The sequence below is a fragment of the Anabas testudineus genome, chromosome 19, assembly GCF_900324465.2.
Source record: "Anabas testudineus chromosome 19, fAnaTes1.2, whole genome shotgun sequence".
NCBI classification, from domain to species: Eukaryota; Metazoa; Chordata; class Actinopteri; order Anabantiformes; family Anabantidae; genus Anabas; species Anabas testudineus.
The window spans coordinates 3,359,972-3,386,053 of NC_046628.1; the positions used below are offsets into that span (position 1 = coordinate 3,359,972).

The window sequence follows — 26,082 nt, forward strand, 5'->3', positions numbered from 1 at the left end:
GAGAGATGAGAGAAGAACAGACAGAGGGAGGAGGAGGAGGAGGAGGAGGCGATGGCAGCACACTGTACAGGCTTAATTATTATGCAGTCAGTAACGCTAGGTAATAGCAGGGGGTGATAAAAAGAGAGAGGGGAAGAGGTTGGCTGCAGCCTCCGCTCGGATCGCTCCCTCTCTTCTGCTCCTTCCTTCCTTCTCCTCCTCCTCGGATCGGATCGGATCGGAGCTGACAGGTGACCGGGCTGTCTCTCTGTCTGTCAGTCAGACGGACTCCAGCAGCGGATGTTCTTGTGCAGGCTCCTTCACACCGCGGTGAGGCTGGACGGATAGACTCACCATGGCCCTGGAACCGGAGGGGAACAACCGGCTCCTGCAGGACGTGCTGGCGAGACCGGGCAACGATGCGTGCGCGGACTGCGGCAATCCAGGTAAGTAAATCCCCGTTTGATGGAGGGACACATGCTGCTGCAGCTGCACGAATGCATGTGAGCTGCTGTGCATCGTTAAGGGGAATCTGCTGGGGCTTCAAGCACCTATACAAGTGTTAGTGGACTGGGTCCAGGTGGGGTAAGATCACAGGCCAGACAGGTGGACACACCTGACAACACCCTCAGTGCAGGTAGAATAATAAAACCAGACTGCACTCTGGACCTGTGGTGTGAACCGTAAACACATAAAACCCTCCTGTGTGTGACTGTCCTTAGGTGTGTGACGGTGCACAGACAGTCCCACTATCCCCTCCACAGCTGTGTGTTTGCTGGTGTTGTGGTCCAGTGTTCCACACTGTCAGCAACCTCCACACGCTTGTTCAGTAATTACTGGTGTTTGTGTGAATATTTGCTTTAGATGTTTGCTGTTCATTTACAGACCATATGGGCCAGGGCACTCATTTCTGTATCAGGCAGTTTTCATTCTCTCCATCCTCTCCCCGTTCCCCCTTTTACCCCTCTTCCTCTCCATAACCATCCCTCCTCCCCCTCCATCCCCCTCACTGAAATGGTAATAAGCCAGCGAGTGGCCATCGAGGCTCCAAGTATGGGCCGTACGCCCAGTGCTTGGAGCCGAGCCCACCCAGGAAGCCAGTTTCTTGGCCTTGGCTATGGCTCTTCTGAGGACTGGCTGTAAGCGGAGCAGCTTTCGGAGCCAGCAGTGCGCTCACAAAAAGTAAAAAAATAAATAAATAAGTAAAAATTACATAGCTTTGTGTGAGCAGTGGCCACTTGAACAGGGATTTAATTTAGTGTTTCATTTGCTGAGAAATAGGCAGCTAAATGTCTCTCATTGCATCTGGTGATGTATGTGTGTGGTGTGTGGCAGCTTTAACGTACTGAATGTTTTTATGTGGCTTTTAATTGTGTATCAGCAATTTACTCTGCCCGTACAAAAAAAAGTCACCACCTGGATTTAACCAAGCACGTAGGTAAGAGCCTCCCATTGGATAATTACTGCATGGATGGTTATGTTTCAGCTGGCAACAAGTTATTTAACTCTAACTGATGCAGTGAGTAGCTTCCCATTTCTTAAACAACCATATCTGAAGACATCCTGTGGTTGTTTAGGTCATGTGGTCTGATGAGTCCAGATTTACCCTGTTTAAGAGTGATGAGCTCATCAGAGTAAGAAGAGAGGCGGGTGAAGTGATGCACCCATATAAGCCGGTGGGGGCAGTGCTATGATCTGGGGTTGCTGCAGTTGGTCAGGTCTAGGTTCAGCAACGTTATGAACCCAAAGAATGAGGTCAGCTGACTACCTGAATATACCGAATGTCCAGTGTTTGACTCTTTTTGTGGACAGTCAGTGTATAACACTATATAAGTGACTAGTGATTCTCACACTGACCTTATACCTTCAGCATCAGTGCTACTTTGTATTGAGTGCCAGTCAGCAAATGTTAGCATGCTAATGTGCAAAACTAAAAGTGCTCGTAATTGGTTTTAACAGCTTCATTTGAACAAGTGGAGTGAAAAGATTCACAGAGTTATGGACAAACTTGCCAGAAATTTGTAGAAAATAAAGATAAAGGTGTTGAGAGAACCTTCGAATCTCTTGCCTTGACCACCAGGCGAGTTACTACTTGAAATGGGTGCTAAGTTGGATTGTTGTTTTCAGACAGTTACATAGATTTTCATAATCTCAAAGGTGTTGCATTATGCCGGAGGAAACATTATACAGTAGATGCTGCACACAAGCATTGTCACTGCGAGCACGTTGCAGTGCTAACATTATTATTACGCCATCACGACCCGCAACAGACACGTAGTCTTGCTTGGAGACAATCGGCACAATGATCGATACCCATACAGACTTATTTGACCCGTGGGAAGCTTCTTTGATGTACTTTCCTGACAAGTGCTCTGTAACAGTCCCTGATGCCTGGAGGAAACAGTAACTTGGATTGTTCCTCTGCACAGATTGTTCATCACTTTTGGGCTGACAGACTTTGCCACTTTCACCTTTGCGACCGTTAATCAAACTTAGCCTCGGTGACTTGAAGGTGGGACAGATGAGAGCGACGGTGGCCGAACAGCCACAGAACAGGTAATTGCAGGGTGGCTGAATTCCCTCCCAGCAGGTGAAGTGACTCAGACAGTGAAGCACAGCAAACACTCCTAATAAAGCTGCTTCGTGGTCAACGCTATAACTCTGGTTGAATCTTAAAACTGCTGCTCATTTCATGAATTTCAGGATAGCAGACTGCACGGATGATACGTTAGTGGACCCATCTATCAACCAAACTGTTAACTCCCCTCCCTGCTTCTAGATCAGGAATTCCCAGGCTCATAATTCATGTCTCGTAATGATCGGTATGAATTATTAATGGTTGTTCGGCAACTCCGCCCCAGATGGGGACACAGTCTCATCTCAGTGGCTTTTTCATTAATAAGCAGTACTCTTTCATTACAGCTGAAAACCCCTTAAAGCAGACAGACCCTATGTGTTGTGCTGGAGCGGGTGTATGTGAGGTCACCTTACTGGGTGGCATGTTAACAGGTAGTAGAGGTCTATAGATATAGATGACTGACCAGACTGAACAACCAATCTGGCATGTATCCTAACTTCATACAGCATCTGGCCAATAATGCGAAGGCAAGAAAGGAGGCAAGATATGAAGTGTCATTATAATTATTTTCACAATTAGGTCTGTTAATGTTTGAGTGTACAATTGAGAAGGTGATTAAGACCTTCGAGGAAACCTTACTTACTGTAGTTTTCACTAACCAATATTATTTATGCACACATTCCACCAACGGTGTGACATAACATCACATGAAATCCCATTATTGAATGTGAGCCTGCCAGCTGACGGAGTGAAGTCAGACTATCACAGCATCAGCAGTGACCTGACTGTCCCTCACTCCTGTCTTATCTTCCCATCACAGATACAACATCCATTAACCAGACGGAAAGCTTGCTGCAGTCTAAAAACACAAAGAGGCAAAACTGCTGGTGCTTTAAATGCTTAGTCATTCTTACTCTGCCCTTCCTTTTGCATTTTTTCCTATCTTCTCTTTGTTGGTGTGCTGAGATGAGACTGCTGAGAGGCTGACCTGGGAGCTTATACGGGAGGGTTTCTCTGTAGCTCAGCAGCACTGGGGCTCTGCCCTATGCTAAGGACACACAAATGGCTTATTCCCTCCAGAGAGAAGCCTCGGCAGTCCTCTGAGAGTTGCTTGTTCAACAGGAAAAACAGCAAGGTAGAAGGAAGAGTTAGTAGGAGGTTTGCTATAGGTTCAAAAGATGTGACTATTTTGATTGTTCACTAATGGAAAATCAGAGGAAACAGAAACTTCTTTTCATTTCCTTAATGTGATTAAGTGAGATAAAGTCCTGTTAAAAAAAGAACTGACTTAACTGTATAACTGCTTTTAGATAAAACTCCTGAAGTGTTCCCCCCATGATGGAAGGGAACACAGCGTTAGTGATCTGTAACAGCATCGTATGGAGATCTTGCCTCCTGCCTCAGACGCATCACAGCTGATGCTGATCTGACAAGAAAGCTGCTGTAAGTTTAGCAGGAAGTGTCCATCAAAAAAGGAAACAAGTGTTAAATCCCAGCAATAAGTAATAACCTCTAAAAAGAGAAACTAATAATACAAGTTGTCTCTGTTTTTAGATGTGGGTGGAAGAAGTTCCTTGACAAACTGGCAGTTTACCATCTGTTTCAACAATGTCTTGTTCTATATGCGCAGCCTTGCACATATGTCAGGGTCTACCCAATGAAATTACAGTCTTTTACTGTCATCCACAAGTTGACTCCACCGGAGTGATTCAGGGTTCCGGTAAGTATAGTGGAGCAAGCCCTTGACACACAATAAGGGGCAATTTAAACTCTGCCCTAACATGGATATGGACTGAAGCCAGTGCATGATCGACTAATACAGCCTACCTGCACGCCTACCAGCTGGTTAGAATCCATGAAACTGCATTTTAAGTTAGTTTGAGCTTAATTAAATAAAGGTATTAAGATAAGGTAACACAATATTAATGACAGGCTACAGTGACACACAATTGACAGGCACTTTAAGCTCTGAAATTAGGCAAATCAGTCTGCAATTACCCGAGTCCCTTGAGTTTTCTGGGAGTGACAGAGGCCAAAGTCTGATCTCAGCAGAAACTAAGCACCTGCTGCTTTGTTCCTCCACACACTGTGGGCGGAGCAGCCTTGTTTGTCTGACCAAGCCTCACCAGCCGGAAACTGTCAAGGTGAACCAGGACTGGATTCAAGCAGCCACGTCTGGTTCTGGTCCAGGATCAGTCCCAATTAATCGCTCGGGAGATCATGTCTGTTTTAACATCTAATATCAGGCTAGCTGTTGCTGTTTCCATGGCAACCCTTGCTTTCCTACACAGCGACTAACACAAACTAACGGAGATCAGAAAGATACCAAGGAAGTCCAAAACAAAAACTGTAGTTGTTGCAGCTGTTGTAGCTGGTTGTAGTTTTACATTACAATACAACAGGTCACGTTAGGAAGCCATGTGCTTTACCATCAACACCTGCCAGATTTATGGATAATCCTAGAAGAAAATAGACAAATGTAGTGATTTTACCAATATGTTATTCAAAGTAATGTTGCAATTAGAGTTTATGCAATAAGTAGGCAAAAATGGGAACCTGTCAAAGTTCACCTAAATGTCAAAATTAAGTGACCTTTGAATCTTTTGCTTTGGCATTTCTGATGTATCTGCATTTAGTAGCATGTAAGACGCAGGAAACTAAGTAAACTAGTTGTGATTAGCAGCATAAAAAACAGTATCGTCTGCGTAAGAGTTGAAGTTGATTCATTCATTCAGCATACATTATTGGATGCTGTGAGGTGGTTGAACTGTTAATTATAACCTAGATGTACCCAGTGTGAGGTATTTGCTAGATGGAAACTAATTGAAAACATAATGTCACGTAATGCATTGGATCAAGGAAGGTCAGCCCACACTAACAAAGGTCTACATAGCAGTTACAGAACTCTTTATTCTAAAGCTTATTTCACTCACAATGGTCGAGGAAGTGATGTACAGGACCGTAAACAGTTATACTGGCTTTGAGGGAACACTCAAATTATCCGAGGGGCTGAAAGGAAATTGCTGAGAGAAGGAATACAACCATTAACATCAGAACCTTTGCTAAAAACTAAGCACTTAAAAGGCCTGTGGGGTGTTGGATGGTGGTATGCTGATTGTATTGCTGTGAAGATCAAGAATACACATTAGAAAGTAATGTCTGTTGACTGAGCCTTACTTGTCAGGTGATAGCCAAACCACTGACCCAGTGATTATGAAGTATGAATGACACTACTGCTGGTGTTGCAGATGCACATATACATATTTTTAATATATTTGATTGATTATTATGTAATCCTGTGTAAATAATTTAATGATTTTTCATAGATATAGAACCAGAAATCATGGTCTCGTGCCACACAGACTCATTCAATAAACTCAAGATGACTATGTATTATGTAAACTACACAAAAATACGTTCCATCTTGAGAGTTAGCCTTTTTACAAATGAAGAAAGCCGTTATGAATTTCTCATAAAAGCTTCAGGCATTTTTGACATTTTACAATTCTTGGGTCAAGTTAAAGTTATACACAGAGTGAATACGCTCAATGACTGCAAATACCGCTGTAGAAATACAAGCCTGTTGTTTCGCCTGAGGGGTATATCCAAGATACGAGCGGGTCACAACCTCAACTGGCCCCACTGTTTAGCCATTAACCCCGACTATGATGCAGCCGCTGACAGACTGGTGTGCACACGTCCAAACATACAAATGAACTGGTGCAGATGCAGAAAAGTGCCTGCACTGGCCCACAGACACAGGGGCTGCCATTGTACAAATGCTCCCTTCATTCATTTATCCTGCATCTGCCCTGCAGTAATGCCACAGGCATTTCTTTCTTCAACCTTGTGTAGTCGAATCAAGAGTGTGGTTGTCTCTCCTCCCAACAAGCCCTAGAACTCCAGCAAATGTAGTCTTTTTTGTCTTCGAGACAATTTTCCAGAGATGGGGCCAAGGTTTAGCAGCACTTTACCACAGAGACACACACACATCTCACCACAGTAAAATAAAAAACAACAGAGCCACACCACATCAGGAGGGTTCTACCTCCTGTTCACTACAGCTATGCGTTCCTATGTTCTACCTAGATGTAGAGGAGGAAGTGTGTGTGTTTGTCTGCATCTGTGTGTATATGTGGCTAGTCAGTCATGTGGCCACAATAATCTCCATGAGTGCTGTTTTTTTTCTCCAGGGCCTGACTCAGACAGCGATGACCTCACCACTAAATGGCTGTGTTTTTGGATCAGCATGGTTGGCGTGTGTGTGGGTGTGTGTGTGTGGGTGTGTGTGTGGGCTCCGGGGCCATATTTGCATGTTGCGTCTGGCGGGTGTCGTTTGAGATGTATACGAAAAGGAAGGGGTTTGATTTCCCCTCATCAATCTCTGACACTTTGTGCTTGATCCAAGATTCCTGAACGACTAAAGGACGAGTTGACATTTCAAAAATATTGCCTATTTGTCATGGTTTAAAAGAGATAAATCGAAAGGAGACTGATGCCAGTAACACCCTCCGGGGATCTTGTGAGCTCACATCATCTCCTTGCATGATAAAGAACCCACACTCTTCCTCCCTTTCCTTCCTCTTTCCTTTCTTCTCTGCCTCCTACTATATTCCTCCTATTTCTACACCTCTTCTATCACTTCCTCATCTCTAAACCCTCTCTCTTCTCCCACTGTGCCAGGCTCTGTGGTATCTACAGCAAAGCTTTTTTCCAGCTTCAAGAGGACAGAGAAATGCGAGAATAGTATTTTCTGTCCCTGTACCTCTTTCTCTCTACTCAGCTCTTATTTAAATTGCTTGAGTATTACACATTCTTATTGACTGTGCATACACACATACATGTGTGTGTTCACATGGCTGTAGGCTGGGGGCCTCCGTTTGTGACAACTGGCAGTTTCAGATAGAGTTAGGTGGAAAGACAATGTGGTGACTTTTGCATGTTTCCCAGTGAGTACGTAATACTCTCAGTTGCCTGTGGCCACGCACTCACTATGATATTAATACATGACATATACACACACTCATACACCAACGTTATCAACGTTATCAATGTTATCAATGAGTCTAACTGATATAGTGGTATATATATATATATATATATATATATATATATATATATATATATATATATATATATATATATATATATATATGTATGTATGTGTTAGTATTGTGTGTATATTGTGCTTTTGCTTCTTATTTAAGAAGATAAGATAATTTTATTAGAAAGATTTTTGATTTTTTTTTTTAACAGGTTAAATTAGCTTTAAATACAGAGCATGTGCCTTAAATATACGGTATCTAACTTTTTCAATTTTTGAGTGATTAGTTAAGTTTTGATTAATTCTTATTGATTGTAATTTCACAATGTGGACTACCTGAAGCGCTGAAGTGCAGACCATGGCAAGGGCTCGACTGAGCAGCGTGGAACATTTGAGTCTAATGCTGCTATAGCTCCATTACAAGTAGGAGGAATGGACTGCTCATAACAGTTTTAATTATACAATTTAAATGCATTTTGAGCAGAAATCAAGCCAAAGTATTTATACAGTATGTACAGTACAATACAATGAACATTTGTCTTGGTAATGGTGCTGGTTCAGGGTTCACTAGTCACTTTATTAGTATATTAGTATTGGTTTATAATGACAGTTCATCCTTTGAGAGTGTGAATGTGGGAACCCCATTTTCCCCCATTTCAAGTTGTCAGAACATTTCAATAACATGCTTAAATGTCGACCTTCTAGCAGCACAAGAAGTCAGTGTATCACTAGATTCAGTAGGTTCCATCATCTGCCAACAGTGAATGTATGTATTTTATAATCAGATTATCCTCCAATCTGATTTGTCACAACTTGTCTTTTTTTCACCGGCTTGGCAACTGCGTTTACACGGCCAGAATCACATTCTGCGTGTGATGCACAATGACTCAAATGTACCTTTGCTGAACACCCACGGATGCTGCTGCTGCTGCTGCTGTGTCACGTTGCAGAGAAAAACCTCCTTCTTCTTCCCCTCTCTTTTTTTTTTTTTTTTTTGCACTTTCTCTCTGACTGCTGATGAGACTGTTAGTTTTCTAGACCTGTGCTCAAGGTACGCGTTGGGTCACATGGTGGTGTTTGCAAAAAGCATCATATGGTATGTTTAGAGGTGATGCAGGGGTGTGTGTGTGTGTGTGTGTGTATGTGTGTGTATCATTCCTAAAACCTGCTGACATATAGAACTGTGCCTATGCATCCAAGTATGAATTTGAGCTTGGATCTTTGTGTGTGATGATGTTACCGCTGTATATTCAAGACTCTACTAACCTGATAACTGCCTCAGCTCAGTTCTGATCTGATCCTTGGCAGTCTATTTCCTGTTAGTCAGCTTTATAAATCATATTTTGCTGCCCCACTCTCCTTAATGAGCAGGAACACACTCAACCAGAGTCCCTTGTATATTTGCTTCATTTACTTTGCTCTTACTACCCATTAACAGCACCAGCACCAGCATCTCCCCTCTGTGTCTTTCATCATCCTCCTTTACCGTTTGCCCAATTTCATTTCCTCCCGTTTTCCTCTTCCGTGCAAATACACATTGTCTCCCTTTCACCTCTGTGCTCGTTCTCCCTCGGCATCTTTCTTTCTTTGCCATGACTCTCCCTCCTTCTCTCTCCTCTCTCTCCTGCAGAGCCGGACTGGGCGTCGCTGACTTTGGGTGTGTTCGTTTGCCAGGCCTGCTCGCTCCTTCACCGGAGCATCCCCCACATCAGCCGTGTCAAGTCTGTCCAGGACACGTGGGATGCCAGCGAGGTGGAGGTAGGGCAGTAATGGCAAATATACAGTGTACTGCAAAGTCCCCATTTATATCTGAAGCATGCAAAGCACACGTTCCCCTTTCTTAGTGGATTGTTGACTGGTATTCATTATTCACTTAGTCGCATCAATGTTATGGGTAAAAAAAATATTTAAGATATTTGATGAATGCCAACAACATATCATCAGAGTTATGGTATCACAGATATAAAGAATCAATGGTTTTACATGCAGTTGGATGAGGTGGGCCTCTTTTGGTATAAGATGGTGGCCATGTCCCACTCGCCACCTTGGCGGGAGTCACTGGCAGCACTCGGGGGCATGTTCATGCGCTCACATGCATGAATTACCATTGTACAACCCCCCACTACATTTCACCTCTTTTTCTCTCTCCTCTTTTTCACCAGCCCAATCCTGAAGCTGGCAAAAATATATGCATACTGGGCCGTATTAAAATAAATACAGGTCACCAATCAAAAGGAGTAAACTAAACTATCATTACACTTGGATAAAAACACTTACTCCACCTGAAAAAGTGAAACTGTCCAGCACAAAAAGGCATCCATCACTCCATGTCACAATCTCTGCTGGCGGACAGGACACAAAAAAGAATCTGTTTGTGAGTGAGTGCCATGAGATGCAGTGACGAGAAACTGAATCCTACAAACGAACTGAACACAAATCCCAGTGTGTAGATTTAGCATGCAAATCGTATTACTTTACATCCAGTACAGACACAAATATAAAGTAATAAGCAAATGGTAACTCTTGAATCTAAAACTGTACCATCATATTTGGTGTTTCTATGGAAACGACCCAGTCGGGACATTTTCTTGAGAATATGGTAGGAAAGAAAGCGGACAGAGAAGACACGTCACTGAAATAAAGGCAAATGGATGGATTTTTTTACCTGGAAGCAGCTCTGCATGCTGACACATACTGTAAGTGCAGATCTCATTAACTGAGGCTGCTGGCTGCTGTGTTTTTGCACTGTATTTGTAGAAACTTTGGGAACAGAAGAACAGCGGGTTACAACTGACACAAAGGAAGAGAGTTTGCTTGTTTGTTAATAATGTTTTTACTCTCTGTGATACCAGTGCCTCAACACATATTTAGTCCTTGTGCAAAACAGTGGATTCAGCCCAAAGAACACTGATCTTCACTTGACCCCGACCTCTGAACCCCCTATGGAGGAAGAGCATTTCCTCACTGAGATCAATAAAGTATTTTTTCCATTAGTGGCACTGTGTGTACCTCTCTCCTGGGTGTTAAAAGAAGCTGAGCTGTCGCATACCTTGCAAACATTAAGAGATACGTCGGCAAGAAATAAGAATTATTCGCAAAATTGGAAATCCACAATCTCTGGCTCTGCAGGGGAAGTGTGAAGTTGTCCCTTTGTGGTGATCATGTCAGCTGCATCGTCAGTGACATAAAGGAGTCTGGAAGAGGTGACGCTGATGTGAGTCATGAGGAAAACCAGGAGACTGGAGATGTGGGAGAACAGTATTTAGTATGTAATGGGCATTTGAGAACAGGGAGATGGTAAAGCAAGAAAGCAAGAATAAAACATTAGCGTGGCTGGAGATTAAAACCAAATATAGCCAATACCTAAGTAAGTATTTGATGAGTGAATGACCAGATTTGATTGCAGTGAAGGAGACCTTGTGTGTCTGTTTGGGCTCATCTCTGTAACTGTAGTATTGGGAGAGTTTAGAGTTGATTTTTTAGATGCCAGAGTTTATTGTGGGAGCCCCCATTCCAATAAAGCATCCACAACCAGAAGAGCCACACAACAGTCTTAATACTCTTTACTTCATTAGCTGAACCTAGCTGAACGCAAACTAAACCTGTCTGAATACTGTCACGTGTTTAACAAGATGCCACAAATGACCCACAGGGGTCATGTTGACTTACTGTAATGACATCATTGCTCCTGCTAAAGTGATCCGAGAAGTCCCTGGGAAGGTAGGACTGACAGTCACTGTCAAGTCCCTGGAGCCATCTTAACATTAATCTATCTTAATGGGGCACTAAACACTAAATTATTATTTTTCATGCTGTACACATAGAGATTTTTCTAACAAAATTCACATAGTGTGTAAAAACTTGATTCGGTCAAACATATATAAGTGGTAGTGCCTGTTAAAAACTGTTTTCAGGTAAGCCAACAGCCCATATGTCTGTTAGTGACACATTTCTCTAGATCATCTCTAGAAATTACCAACATCAGCTTTCTACCCTCTTAACATCTCCCAGAACTATTACATTTGGTGATGAAATAATACTGTGGGAGGTTTGCATGGACTCATGAATCACACACATGCACTAATTGCTCGTAATAACTTGATTGTCTGACAATATGTAGATATAATGAGGATTTTTTTTGTCACTTATGTTCTTTTTCTTCACAACAGAGAGATGTCGTCGGACACATTTGGCATTGAGAGAGACAAATTAATTCAATTGTTTTTGCACAAAGCTGGGAGTATATATTTTGATAAATGAGCCACCAGCTCTACAGTTTACATGCTGTTACTGTATTGTGGAGAGGAAGAATAAGACGCCCAGTATGTTCGTGATTTGGTTGTTTTACTGAGCTGAATTGGTTTGAATTTACTGGTTGAATTCTGAGCAGAGGTTGTCACGCAAAATGGTGCAGGTTACCCTGATTGTTTGCTTTGGTGATACTAATATCATGTTCAAAATGTCACCTCTAAGGTGTCAAACACATCACATTTTCTCAACAGATGTGTCACATGTTCATTTCCATGGCATCTTCTGTAGAGATGTCTTTTCTGGTTGAAGTGTTTGCTGCTATTTGACCTTCACAATAAAATAACACAGTGCTGCATCTCTTCCAGAGCCCCTCAAAGGATAAGAGAGGCGTGTTAAAGGATTCAGCCAGCTGGATTGGGCTCAGGGATTATGCTTGGATAAAACACACAATGGAAGGAATGAGAGCAGGAGGCAGACATGTCCCAATGCAGAGAAACCATTTCCACTATTAATCCCACAGGAAAGCAGAGGCCTTATTGTTGGATGAAAAAGTTCTGTCACACCTCAATTTTCTAAGCTTTACCCTATTTTCTGAACTGAAAGTGAATGGTATTTTCTTCTTAATGCTTAAGAAGACTTCTTACAGCCTAGTTTTGCTTTGTTGTCACCATTCTCTAGTCTTATTTCCTTGACATAAGTCATGGCATCTGTTATATGGAGCTGCTGCAAAAGGTGTAACCAAAAAGGAAATTCGTTTTCGTTAGCTTAGTCCTCAAACAGTGAAAAGGTCCATGATTTTAGTGGAAACATAATTTTTTATTACTTTTGTTATTGCTGTATCTGTTAGTGGCACAACATTTCACCTGACAGAAAGGTTTTCATTATAAAATTGTAAGGGTGGAGTAAATAGCTGGACCCGATTAAAACGCCAGACGCTAATAAACTTACTTAAATGAGTTTTCATTTAAAATGAGGGAGAATCAAATGAAGGTGGGGTGAAGACTGGAGAGCTCTAAGGCGACAGGCCAACAATGGGAATGTTAACAGGAAGTTAAACGGAAAAGCACTGAAAGTCAGTACAGTAAACCAAAAGTTGTCAGCGAAAAACACGTAACGGTGTAACTGGAGCCAAGACACTCTAGTTTTGGCGTCCGGCACGTGGCTGACAAAAACTGAGGCAAAGTAACAAAAGAAAAGAAAAGAAAAATAGAAAAGTCAGTCACACGAGCTGACTGGCAAGGCTGGCTTGATCTTCTCTGGCTTGAACGAGCAGTGGCCTGGGTAGACAAAGCCGCACAGCCACAGTGTTAATGACCTTGGAGACGGGGAAGGCCCCGTCAAACCACAGTGCCAGTTCGGGAATCTTGAGGGAAAGGTCTCGGGAGGACAGCCAGACCTTCTGCCCAGGGAGTTGTGGGATGGAATCTGCTGAGATGTGCGTCCATAGTGTTTGGGGTTCTGGCAAAGGATGGACAGTGTCTGGGGGGTTTGTTGGCTGCACATTCAGGGCAGGTTAACACATACTCATTTACATCCTTTCTTAGGGTGGGCCACCAGAACCTCTGTCTGATGAAGAAAGTGGTCCTAGAAACCCCAGTGTGAAAGTTGAACTTGAAGGTGTGGCCCTATTGAAGAATCATTGGGCGGAGAATTTCAGGGACATACAGCTTGCTGTTGGGGCAGTCCGAGGCTCCAGGCTCATTTTTTAAGGCATCCAGTATTGTCTGTTTTACGGTCAGGTGGGCAACTCTCAGGTGGGCTGGTACAGCTAGGATGAATATCCTCTCTGAAAGCTTTCTCTGCATCATGAGACCAGGAGAAAGGGGTTTTCTCTGAGGTGAGACGATGGATTGGAGCGGCAACAGGCCTAAATCCTAGGACAAACTTAGTCTCAGAAAGGAAGAAGATCAAGATCAAAATGTCATCAAGATAAGCAAAAACAAATGTATTCAGCATATCTCCCAGAACATCATTGACCAAGTTTTGGAAGATGGCCAGCGTATTTATAGATATTGTGAATATTCCTAGTGACCAGCTGATGTATTAAAGGCCGTCTTTCAGTCATCACCCTCCCTAATGCGTACCGAGTGGTAGGCATTTCTCAGGTCGGGCTTTGTGAATATCTTGGCATCCTGTAAGGGTTCAAACGCAGAGTAGCCAGTAGCGGTAGCCACAGGGTAAGGATTCAGGTTAATTAACAGTTAAACCAAAAATACCAGGTAGCACTGTTTGGTGTTACCTGGCTTGTCAATAAGACATAATAAGGAAACTACTGTATATGCTATTGATGTGATTTTTCGCCTTTGAACCACCTTTAAATGACCTGTTTGTTTTATCCTGTCTTCTCTTCAGTTAATGGCTGCCATGGGAAACAATGCAGCTAAAGCCAAGTATGAGCAGAAGGTTCCTGCTTTCTACTACAGACCAACACATACTGACTGCAAGTAAGTGGTCTTTCTTTGAGTCTTATAGAGTCAAATTATCGATGCCTGAAATACATTTCATGGAATGATTCAGATTCGAGGAAAGTTGTTAATTATGGTAAGATTTTGGATGTTGTTTGTTTGTACACAGCAAGAAGTCCACAACTACAAAACTACAAAAACACGTTCAACGGCAGCAGCTGTTGGTAAAAGACTGCTGGGGTAGCGATTTGCTGCCTTTTTAGAGTTTAGTTGCTCTAAAGAAAGGTTGACTTAATGTCATCAATGTTTTTTTTTCTGCGCTTTTAAGCTGAAAACAAACAGTAAAATTGTGGGTTGTAAAACCAAAACAATAAAGCTAAAAGGTGCTAAAATGCTCTGTGGAGCTGACTGAGTACATTCACCTGACTGTGACGAGAAAAAGCTGAGTGCAGATGCTGCTGACAAGTGATACAACCACCATGTTATGCAGTGACATGTAACTGTAAAGAGTAGTAAACACTGTTTCTCATCTCTCACTGTGTACATAACTTCCTCTTCCTCTTTATGTCTATAAATGGCATGTGGAAAGTATTGACATACGTCTTTGCACTTTGTCGTGCTTTATTTAAATACACTGGATTAATTAAGCTTTTTTGGCACAGTAACAGATAAAGATACTTAATGATACTAATATGTGAAGCATCGCAAACCAAAAATTGAATTTCATCTGGTGGCTGCAATGGGTACATTTTTTTAATATCAGTACCCTTTTCCTTTTTGATACCAAGCTGCCTTCAGGAAGCCATTTACTTTAATATACAAAGTATCGCAAACCAAAAATTGAATTTCATCTGGTGGCTGCAATGGGTACATTCATCTAAAGATACTTAATGATGCTAATATGTAAAGCATCGCAAACAAAAAATAGAATTTTATCTATTTATCTACATTTATCAAAGCTGCAATGGGTACATTCTTAATTTTTTTTTTAAGTACTCTTTTTCTTTTCAATACCCATCTGCCTTCAGGAAGCCATTTTTCTTTCCCCCCAGTGGAATCATCCATCCAATAAGATCTGATTGAAATACAGAAAAGAGATAGAGAAAGCACGGATGAAAGAGAAATATCTTTCTCAGTGTCTGTGCCATGGTGCCTGTCTGTATTCAAACATTCCTCCCCTGAGATTCACAGTGCTTAGTGTTTAAAGATCCATTGTCACTAGAAGGTGTCGTTCAAAGAACATAAGAGTAAGACATTTTAACTCTGCATACGGCGAAAACGAAGTTGTTGTATTTCTACGCATAAGAAATATGCGGAGAAAGTGAGGATGTCTGGTGGTTAGACTGAAAGGCTGAGGGAGGTAGAGAAGAAACCAGAATGGGAGCGATCCAGTAGCTGGCACAGTGACGTGGCACCATTTGTTTCTCCTCACTCTTAAGAGGAAGATGGTCTAAAATGGACATGCTTCCTTTATATGCAGCTTTGGTGGAAGCTGTTAAAAGCAAAGGCAGTGATCCTTAAATGCATTGTGTTCCAATTTAAAACAAGTCAGTATGTGATGGAGAACGTAAGTTTAACATATAGTAAATGTTTAGTGTGCTGGCTCATTATGTTTATGTTGTTATTTTTTGTAACAGAGTGCAGTATCGATCTCACTGAGAAATAGAGGTTTGACATGTGCACATTAGAGCAGTTAGTGAGTACGTGATAATATATAAAAATACTAAAAACTACGTGTGTGTCGTGTTTTTTAGGCTGCTGAGGGAGCAGTGGATCAGAGCCAAGTACGAGAGGAACGAGTTTGAGTTTATCGAGAAGCAGGAGCCGTACTCTGCAGGTAGGTGCAGTCTCAACACATTTGTACCGTGAAGCGGTGTCCTCAACACTTTTATTATTTCTTCAACATTTCAGAGATACAGACTTCAGCTACTATTTACTGTCTTTCTAGCCAGAATGTGATATTTTTTATTCCCCGTTGTGGAACTCTGTTTCACTCCAAGCTGTCTTTATTACTGTTAACATGGGATTTCTTTACTACTGTAGAACATTGCTAGTGTACCAAATCTATTACTACAAATACAGTATTCCCCCAACAAGTACACTATTTTCTCATATACATATTGATGATTTTGATGTGTTTGGTAAATGCATTTTTTATTCTGTGCTTTAGAGCTGCACAATTTGGTGAAATTCATTTTCTCTTGTCAACATAATTAATAGAATTCAATTATGTACGCTGAAAGCAAATGTGTTAAGTTCAACCTAAATATTTACTTTAAACTGACATCATTTAATTATGTTAATTTTGTTTACAATATTGAATAAATTAAATCCAGGTTTCATGTTTTTTTGTGTGTGTGTAATTTCAAAAGCTGTACATCATGAGAAAACTGAATTCAAACATTGGAATTAAATCATGTTACCAACCTTCTGTGCTTTGAGAAAAGAAAATTAGTAAAATAAATAGTCAAGAGAAATTAAACTTTAATAACTTTAGACCAACAAAACAAAAGCAGAAATAGTTTACAGGGACAAACAAAGGGGATCAATGGTTGGTTCGCATGCCATACTGCCAAAAACTGACTGGCCATCTCTTTATCAGAGGGCATAATGAGCAGACTGCAGACAAATAAAGAATAGATTGTCACTTTCACACACGTACACATTTATCTAATAAAATCGTAGCCTTTTTGCAGCTCTACTGGACATTCTGAAATAAGACGTTTTGAAGAAGAGATTGTAGTGCAAGTAGATGGTAGAAAGAGAACGTGCAGATGGCACAATCCAGCTAAAAAAGCTAAGTGGCTGTTCTGTCAGGCTTGCATTGTTTACTTTTCAGTAGGCAGAACCTCGGAAATACAAATATTGGATAACGCTAGTAGGAATTCAATTACCCTGAAACATCCTTCAGTGACTTGTGTCTGTATATCTTTGCATTTAAACACAATAATTGTCACAGCCATACACTAGAACTGCAATTAAACAGTGTATATGTGTTTGTATATATGTATTAAATAGTGTGTGTGTGTCGTGTGTGCATGTAAAGGCCGTGTCCACAGTATTTGTGTGTGCTGGGTCCATCAGTATGTGCATCTACTAGTATACATTTCATGTGTTGTTGAAGATGGAGCTTGCAGTGAGCTGACCGGTTTATTGTTACAGTTGGCACACACACACACACATACACACATACTGACGCTCACACATGCAGACAGAGTGTAATAATGAGTCATTCTGTCATCTCTGTTTAAGCACTCCCTACATTACTCATTACGAAAAGCATGGCATCCGTGTTTATGTCCGTGCGTGTGGGTGACTGACATGCAGTAACCACCGCGGCCAGGGCTAACATTGATTGGGTGATATGTAAAGAACAGGAGGAAGAAAAAGAATGTGAGGGAAAGAGGCGAGGCTGGGGACAAGGAGGGCTATTGATCGATGAAGTAATGCCAGTGCAGGCGAAATGTTCCATGTCAGAAAGTCATAGGCACAGAGAGAATGTGCACTCACACAAACTCTCTCTCTCTCTCTCTCTCACACACACACACACACACACACACACAGATGGAGAGTAATGAGTGCTGAGGACAAAAAGACAGAAGAGAGGTAATCAATGGGAGTAAAGAAGGAGAATGGAAAGAGAGCAGCGGAGTGAAAATGAGGCAGGATTAAATAACAATACACGGAATATTCCTCAGCCTGTACATGAGGTTTTGGCCTTTGATGCTCTTTGATAATAAACCTATGTAGACTATTTATCAGGTTTGTCTGATAAATTAATGACTAATAAGGATATTTAAATGAACAGTCATTCAATTGACTGTGTATAAAGCGTATGTAGTGACAAACTCAGTATTATCACCCAGCTGTGCAGTTTTCCTTACCTCCACTCTGCATTTGGCATCTTTTGGACCGCTGTTGCAACTTTAACTGTCATTGACTGTCATCCTTGTTTCTGTTTTCAGCCATTGCAATGACTGCTAAATAACAGTGAGCAGCTGCCGAGCTAGAAATGATTATTCAGGAACTGATGAGGGTTAAGACGAAGCTAAAATGTGAATATTCCTTAGATAAAGAAATACTAATTTAAAAAATCTATGTTGTTCTGTATGAGCTCCTAAGTAAAGATGCTTGAAAGAACTTTATTAGCGTTCTGTTTAAACTGTAGATAATTTATCAGCTACAAAATGGTCAAGTGAGTGAATAATGCTAATTTAAAGGTCCAGTTCACCTGAATTAAAATACAAGCTATTTTCTAACATGGAATTTCATTGGTGCCATTGTGCATTTGTTTTCCTGCAGCAGTGTCCCAGTTGCTACAGTCAGTAAACTGCCTACTATGGAAGAAATATAAAAGAATATAAAAGCCATATTACTTTGGAATTTTTTTGTTATTTTTTAAGCTCTGAGCAACAAACAAAAATGGCATTCACCTCCACTGAACAGAGGTGGACGCAGAAAATATCTTTTTTTCTTTTAGCTATGACCTTAACCTTCCCTCCCCGGCTGGTCTTTTTCTTTTGCCCTTCTTTCTGGAATCATTCAGTAGTATATTTACCCCTCCTGTTCAGTGTAGGAACTGCAGTACATCCTAAAACGCTCATAATCATGCAAAAGGGCTTCAGTGTAGTGTAAATGAGTCACTTATCCGGGGTGCCACCTGATTATGCGTCGTCCTCCCTTTCAATAAACAGGAATAGACTCAGATTAGAAAGAAGACACTTCACAGTTTGACAGGAATAGAAGAAAAAAAGAGAGAAAATGACGAGCAGGAAAAGCATTCGACCAAAATAGGCTAAACAAGAAGAAGAAGACATTGCAGGCTATAAATAGAACAGCATATCATTAAGGGTGTGCTTTGGTACGATAATGATAAAATCTCTCTGTTTGTTGCATCATGCTGCAGTTCCTGTTATAAGCTTCCCTCTTATCTGTTTGTTTCTTGGATATTCTACTGTGTTTTCTCACTCTCACACACTGTCTCCTTTTTTCTTCATCTTCCCCTAAATGAGATTTGAAACGATCCTTGATTTGGGCTTAACTAAAGTATCATCTTACACCAGTCCGTTACAACATCTCACCATTACCGTTATAATTCTCTCCTTTGTTTTATCTCTCATCTCCTCTGATGGGTGTTTGATACCAGGCTCCAAACCACACACGCTTTTATTTTTTTCCTTTCCTGCCCAGGGTACCGAGAGGGGTTTCTATGGAAACGAGGACGAGACAATGGTCAGTTTCTCAGCCGAAAGTTCATCCTGTCTGAGAGGGAGGGAGCGCTAAAATACTTCAACAAGCAGGATGTAAGCAGGATGATACAGCTGGCTTTTCAAACACTGAACAGTTGCAAGCAACTTCACTTTGGTATAAACCGGTTTATGTCTTCCTCCGTCCAGGCCAGGGATCCCAAGGCAGTGATGAAAATTGAGACCCTCAATGCCACCTTCCAGCCAGCCAAGATCGGCAACCCCTGCGGCCTGCAAATCACCTACCTGAAAGACAACAGCACAAGGAACATCTTTGTCTACCACAGTGATGCTAAAGTATGCTATCCAACCGTTGTTCACACTCATATTTCTATTACTGTGCTCGCTGCTTTTTTCATAATTGTCTTTTTTTCTGCACTGCAGTGACATGCGTTTCATATGCTCCTTGTCCAGTGTTAGATTACAGTAATACACGGCACTATTAGCGGGCTACTAGTTTAATATGCACGCTGTCTGCTCTGCTAAATGCTCTTGGACTTGGAAATGCCCTTTAATAATTCAATTGCTTTAGGCTTTTTCCGTAACAACTCCTTTATAGTTTCTGAAGCTTCAGTAGCTGCACTGCATTCAGAAGGTATTTAGACACGGACGCTTTGTGTGTTGGCCCTGGGACAGTCACTATGAGGCTAAACTGCTGAGCTCTAGTTTTAATTTGAGGATGTTTGCATGTCTTACTGTTATAAAACTGGGGAACTATGGAAAAAAAAAGCTACTATTGCTACATGGAGTTAAAGAGTCCTGACAGTCAGCAGTTAGTCAGTAGTTATTATTATTACCCATAATTTAATTTCATTTAAAATGCATCATCATTCTTCAACATACAAAGAAACCCTGTACAGTACATCTGTTGTGTAAGAAGTTGCATTGTTTGGCTTTGTTTTCTTAAATCTATGGAGGAAGCTATTGCCGTCACTCCCCACTCCTACATGGTGCTTCATTGCGGGGAGTGACAAGGTCAGGCGCCAAATATTTACACTGTGCATACTCTGCATCCACAGTGTTCTAATAGTAGGCATCATTCATATGTTGATGTAAAAATAACTTTTTACTCTACATTTACATTCAGCAGACACTTTTATCCTCAGCGACTTATAGTGAGGTGCGAGGTACAAAGACGAACCCTCGTCTCCCACATGGAGGGCGGTAATCTTATTACTACACTGTCCAGCCAACTGTACATACAAAACACAGCAAGCAAAGATTGTTATATATTTAAATCAGCTTGATCTGTTTTAATGTTATTAAATAATAATTGTAAAAGAACATGTTTGACCTATTTGTTAGTAAGTGTCAATTGATTTAAGAATGTACAGTGAATGATTGAATCAAACATACTGTAAATCAAGCACTTTGTTATGTTCGTGTCAATAGTGACTAAGTATAAAGCCGAGGCAGGGCTGTTGCTGAAAAAAGTTTCTGTCACTCTTGTTCTTTGACCTCCCTTTGCCACAGTTTCACCATCTGTGCACCCGGGTGACTCTGTTCACAGTTGCAGTGGTAACCGACAGTATTTTCACCACTGTCCCAAAACAGAGCATCACACCAAATGCAGAACAGATACATGTGTTTTTATCATCATTACCTTGGGGATTTTTTATGTAATGATTATTGAGACTGTTTTAGCAATGAGCTGAAGCACCAAACTCAACAAATTACATTTTTTGCACAAAAGCTTCTTATTATAACTCAACCTCTTCTTGTTTTTTTCTATTCTGAAGAACTTGTCAGAGGATTTATGTAAAACCACCATGTGGTGAGCAAGTCTTGGTTTTAGATAAAGGCTGGGGTAAGGGTCCAAGAAATGAATGTCAAGTCAATTGAAGACATTTCAGTTCAATACCAATGTTGTGATGGTCAAGGTTATAGTAAAGAAATAGGGGGTGCATTATGTTAATATGTGTGCTCTGTGTGTGTGTGTGTGCATCTATCACTGATGGCTTTTACAGCTCAGAGTACATAAATAATTGTTTCACAATGCTGCTATGTCTCTGGGATTTCTGACCAAAATAGAAGTAGAGAGCTCAAGAAAGCGAGAGTTAATGAAAAAACTAGAAGATTAGAGAGAAGATAAAGGCGGATATTAATAGGCATTCAGAAGAGGCTGGTATGGAGAGAGCATCACTCCCTCTGCTGGTAGAATAGTGCCGTTGTAGAAAGGGTTCATTGGGTTCATTCGGTGCCACATTATCTGAGTTCTCAACAGCTCTGCAGCATTTGCAGGAAGTCCTGACTACACCTTACTATGTAGAAAAGATCATGTTGAGTGGACTCTGTGAAAGAAATGTCACTTTGTTAACACAGATGCTAAAATCCATGCTGTAAGTAGATGTTGTATGGATTCCTGCAGGAGATGTTGCCACTAAATGGTATTTGGTTTCTGCAGGAGATGGTGGACTGGTTCAACGCTATACGAGCAGCCAGGTTCCACTACCTACAGGTGGCTTTCCCTGGAGCAAGTGATGAGGAGGTGAGAGCTGATCTCTGAATTATTGCTGTTGAAGAAAAGAAACGCCACCTGTTTGTGCTCATCAACATTCATGACACAAAAAAAAAACGTCCTGTTTGTCCCCAGCTGGTGCCCAAACTGACCCGGAACTTTATGAAGGAAGGCTTCATGGAGAAAACTGGTCCCAAGGTTTGTGCTTTGTGCTTGTCAAGGGGTTATGGAGCCCTAAAAAGGAAGCAGTGTGTTCTTGCAAAACATTTCATTCATTGCACCAAAACTGTAAGTCACTGCAAAAGGGAGACTTTATGTAGTCTAATGCACTAGAGGCCTGAAATTGTAGAAATATGTAATCATTCACAAGAATGATTAGAGATATTGAATAAGAATTACAGCATATGGTGGAAAACTAATTACCATTATCTGATACTTACTGTAGGTATAGCATATTAAAGCCGTCTATACTCTTGACTTAGATGAAGATTAGATCACATTTAATGACAAATGAATGCAGAAAATCATGAAATTCTAAAGGATTTAAATACTTTAATTTGATTTCTGAATGCTTATTTAACATTAGGAACTTGTAAAAGGTAATTGTAATTATTTATTTTACTATTTAACCTTTGCTGTGTTCTGATTTATTTGCCATAGCACACAGAGGGATTCAAAAAGAGGTGGTTCACTATGGACGACCGGAGACTCATGTATTTTAAAGATCCACTGGTAAGAACAGTCCCCCTAATCTTCAGCTTTTTTCCGAACTAGCCACTGAGTTTTCACAGGTCCTTGTTCTTGCTCCTCTTTCCAGGATGCCTACGCCCGCGGTGAGGTGTTCATTGGAAGCAAGGAGAACAGCTACACCGTTCTGGCCGGATTGCCTCCGTCCACCCAGGGCTACCACTGGAACCACGGCATCACCATCGTCACGCCCGAAAGGAAGTTCCTGTTCGCCTGCGAGACCGAGGCAGAGCAACGAGACTGGATAGCGGCCTTCCAGAGGGTCATTAATCGACCAATGAGGCCACAGGAATATGCAGGTATAGAACAGGGACAGCATTATGTGTTGAATATTAATTACAGCTATGAACAGTGTCAACCTGGATTTACTTTATTATCAGATTATTCATGACAATATAATAATTGTAAGAAACATACAGTGTGTCCCACTGTGTATTTAGAAACCTTTCTGTTCCATGTAATACTCAGTTTTGGTCAAACATCATTAGCAACATTCCTCGTACCATCAGTACACATCAGCAGATGACATCATCTGGTGAAGTGTGTGAGAGCTGATGTGTGTCGTGTGGAGGAGCTCTGTAGGAGTAAGTTAATCAAGACTGCAACCTCCATAGCATGAGTAATGAGGTGACATCATCTGGACTGAGAGAAAGAAACAATGAGAAGCAGAGAGATATTATACAGAGAAAGTTTCATTAATATGTGTTCCCTAAATACAAAGCATGTTGTATTTACTTTGTATTTGATCTGTTTCTACAGTGGAGGCCCATTTCAAACACAAGCCTTGAAGCCTGCGGGAAGCCACACCACAGCTGGACCGGCCCAATTCTCAGTCAGAGCAGACACAACCCCAGTGTGTGACCCACCACAGTGTGGCGGGAGGAGAAGATACTGCAAAGTGGGGTTGGGAGGAGAGGAGTGGGTGTTGGGACGGGCTGAGATAAGAAAATGTGACGGAGAAACGTGACAGGAGACGGAGAGACTCAAGTCTATCTACTGTGTGTGTCGAAAACTCAAACTCTAATGGACTCATGACCTCGTGGAGTGAAACGGTGGTGAAACAAGGCCAAAGGGTAGATGATGTCATCACTAATGCGCCTACCAACCTTGTGCTATACATTACCATGCCAACCACCACCCCCTGCCCCTCTCTTCAGCCATGTGGACCCTTCTCCTGCAACAACCGCCCCTCTTGTGTGGATTTCTTTTGTCTTGTGAATGGTTCATTCTACCTGTAATCTAATGTAATTATGTCATCTAGAGTCATTTCACTGGTTGCTTAACGAAGACGATGCATTGTTAATTTATTGAATGTACAGTTTTAATGGCAGTGGCTTACCCTGTGCGTGGAATCATGATGTTTTCAATGAGGACGCTGTGAGGTTGAACCTCCAGCACTGAAACCCTGTTTAACCTGAACCTACAAAGTGCTGTTAACAACAAATATGCATAAAAACACACACACACACCCGTGTACACACACAAACTCTCAGTGATCGCCATCGCTGTTAACGTAGCTGCAGGTGGCTGCTCGGCATCCAGACAGGGTTCTTTTCAAAACCTCAATCTGACAGCTGTTCTCTTTATTTATTTGTACTGTTGAACATACTGAGTCATCGTAGACAGTTATTGCTGCTTTCCGGGATTGTAATGTGACAGGATTGTAATTTATAGAACACTTCGACATCAATTTTATTTCCTTTTTGGTTTTAAAGACACATTGTTGTGTTAATCCTCAAATCACAGTGATAGTTTGTTTCATTATAGGAAAGAAGAATCTTAACATCAATACAGATTAACCTGAAATGAAGTGAAAATGTTTGATTTGCTTTTTTTATACTAGTCTGTGTCTTTTGTGGGACTACATACTTTGTGTTTGTCTTCAGCTCCAATTATGTTGATTGAAGGCTAATTATGTTTTATTGCAACTTGATAAGATATATTATCATCAACATCATCTTGTCTTAATAGTATATATAGCAATGTACATCCTCCAAAAGAAGACACACTTGTTAAAATCCTGCTCTTTTTAAGCATTTTCACTCCAACAGTGATGTCAATGTAACTGCAGTAATGGGTATTTGTCCAGCAGATGGCGCTCTCATATTACTTTACAAGGGACATCACACATTGTCAGTGCCAGCTGAGATTTCCATAGGGTGAAATAGTCAAGAGAGGATGGACGAATGTCAGCTCACGGAGGAAAGTTTTGTCCTTGACTGGAATGAAGATGCTAAGCTAGGCTAATTGCTTTCTGGCTCTAGATCCTAACGCACTGTAACAATCAGGCAGATGAGCAGCAGTCTTTAATCTTACCATCACCCAGGAAGTAAATGGGATGTGACAAACTGCTTTTAAAAAAGAAAACTTAAGTACATAACCAGAGCCTTCAGTACAAAAAATGTCATGGCCTTTGTAGTAACCAGATTTCAGCCTAAATACTATTCATCCCCATCATCCATCCATCATGTCAACTCTCATTCTCAATTAACCAAACTGCATGTCTAACTGTGGGAGGAAGCTGGAGTAGAACATCTAAACTCAACACAACAAATCCCTTCACAATGCAGTACTCCAGTGGTCCTATTTGTAAAGGCCCGTGGCTTCTACGGCCACATTGGATGGCGCTCATCAGTCCCTTGTAAAACAGATCAACACGTGTAGAGTTACACTCCCTCACCGTGACAAAGTGTGAACTGAAAGTCTGCTGGTGCGAATGTCACCTGATGATCTTGTCGCTCGTACGCTGAACTTCCACACACAAACACTGGCTCTCCAGGGTCTGGAAGGATCAATGATGCTCCTGTCTGGCTGTCTTGTTGTCGTTGGCAACCAGGTTGTCATGGTAAACTCCTGAAACAGGGAGCCACTGATCTGCAGCATCCAGGTCCAATCCACACAGGAAGCGTTTAAAGGCAGGTGGGACCTGGACTCGGCAGCCACCTTGTTTATCCTGAGGATAATATGGTCAGTGAAAACATTTCTATTTATATTTGGTTCAATTTCGAACCACCTACACGTTCTGTTGCTTTAGTATATTAATTAGACCCTTTTGCATAAGCTCGAATAACAAGTGTTTTAATCAGGAGCGCGTTTCTTTACAGCGTCCCTGGAAGAGCGAGTCCAGCTGTCCTGTCCATCAGGCCCTGCAGCCTGCAACGCAGCCAGATCTGAGACTGTGAGAAATGAGCTAACTCCTCACGGGAAACCCAGCAGCAGCTGTTGGACTGGAAAGAGCTGGAAATGAAGCAGCACTGAGGGACAGGTTGGCAATAACAGTCAGGGCCAGGGAACAAAGGTCTGATCACATTTGAATGTACTGTGTCCGCTTAGCGCCGTAACGCTGACCCTTGACTTCCCTTTCTTTGAGTGTC

At 41.5% G+C, this 26,082-nt stretch overlaps 1 protein-coding gene across 2 annotated transcripts; it reads left to right on the forward strand.

Annotated features, from left to right (window-relative positions):
• The first annotated feature begins 55 nt into the window (after positions 1–55).
• Positions 56–24,518, forward strand: LOC113155843 (arf-GAP with dual PH domain-containing protein 1). 2 transcript variants are annotated; one of them, XR_003298262.1, is made up of 11 exons: positions 56–425; positions 9,232–9,359; positions 14,205–14,296; positions 16,012–16,094; positions 19,448–19,560; positions 19,654–19,800; positions 21,908–21,991; positions 22,097–22,159; positions 22,629–22,693; positions 22,779–23,007; positions 23,468–24,518. XR_003298262.1 is itself a non-coding variant. In XM_026350553.1 (11 exons), exons 1-11 carry the CDS (start codon positions 335–337, stop codon positions 23,494–23,496), a joined length of 1,131 nt encoding a protein of 376 aa, XP_026206338.1. In that variant the 5' UTR covers positions 56–334; the 3' UTR covers positions 23,497–24,518. The 2 variants fall into 2 exon arrangements, 1 of the variants encoding a protein (XP_026206338.1); XM_026350553.1 differs by having other exon boundaries at positions 22,622–22,693.
• Positions 24,519–26,082: the final 1,564 nt, after the last annotated feature.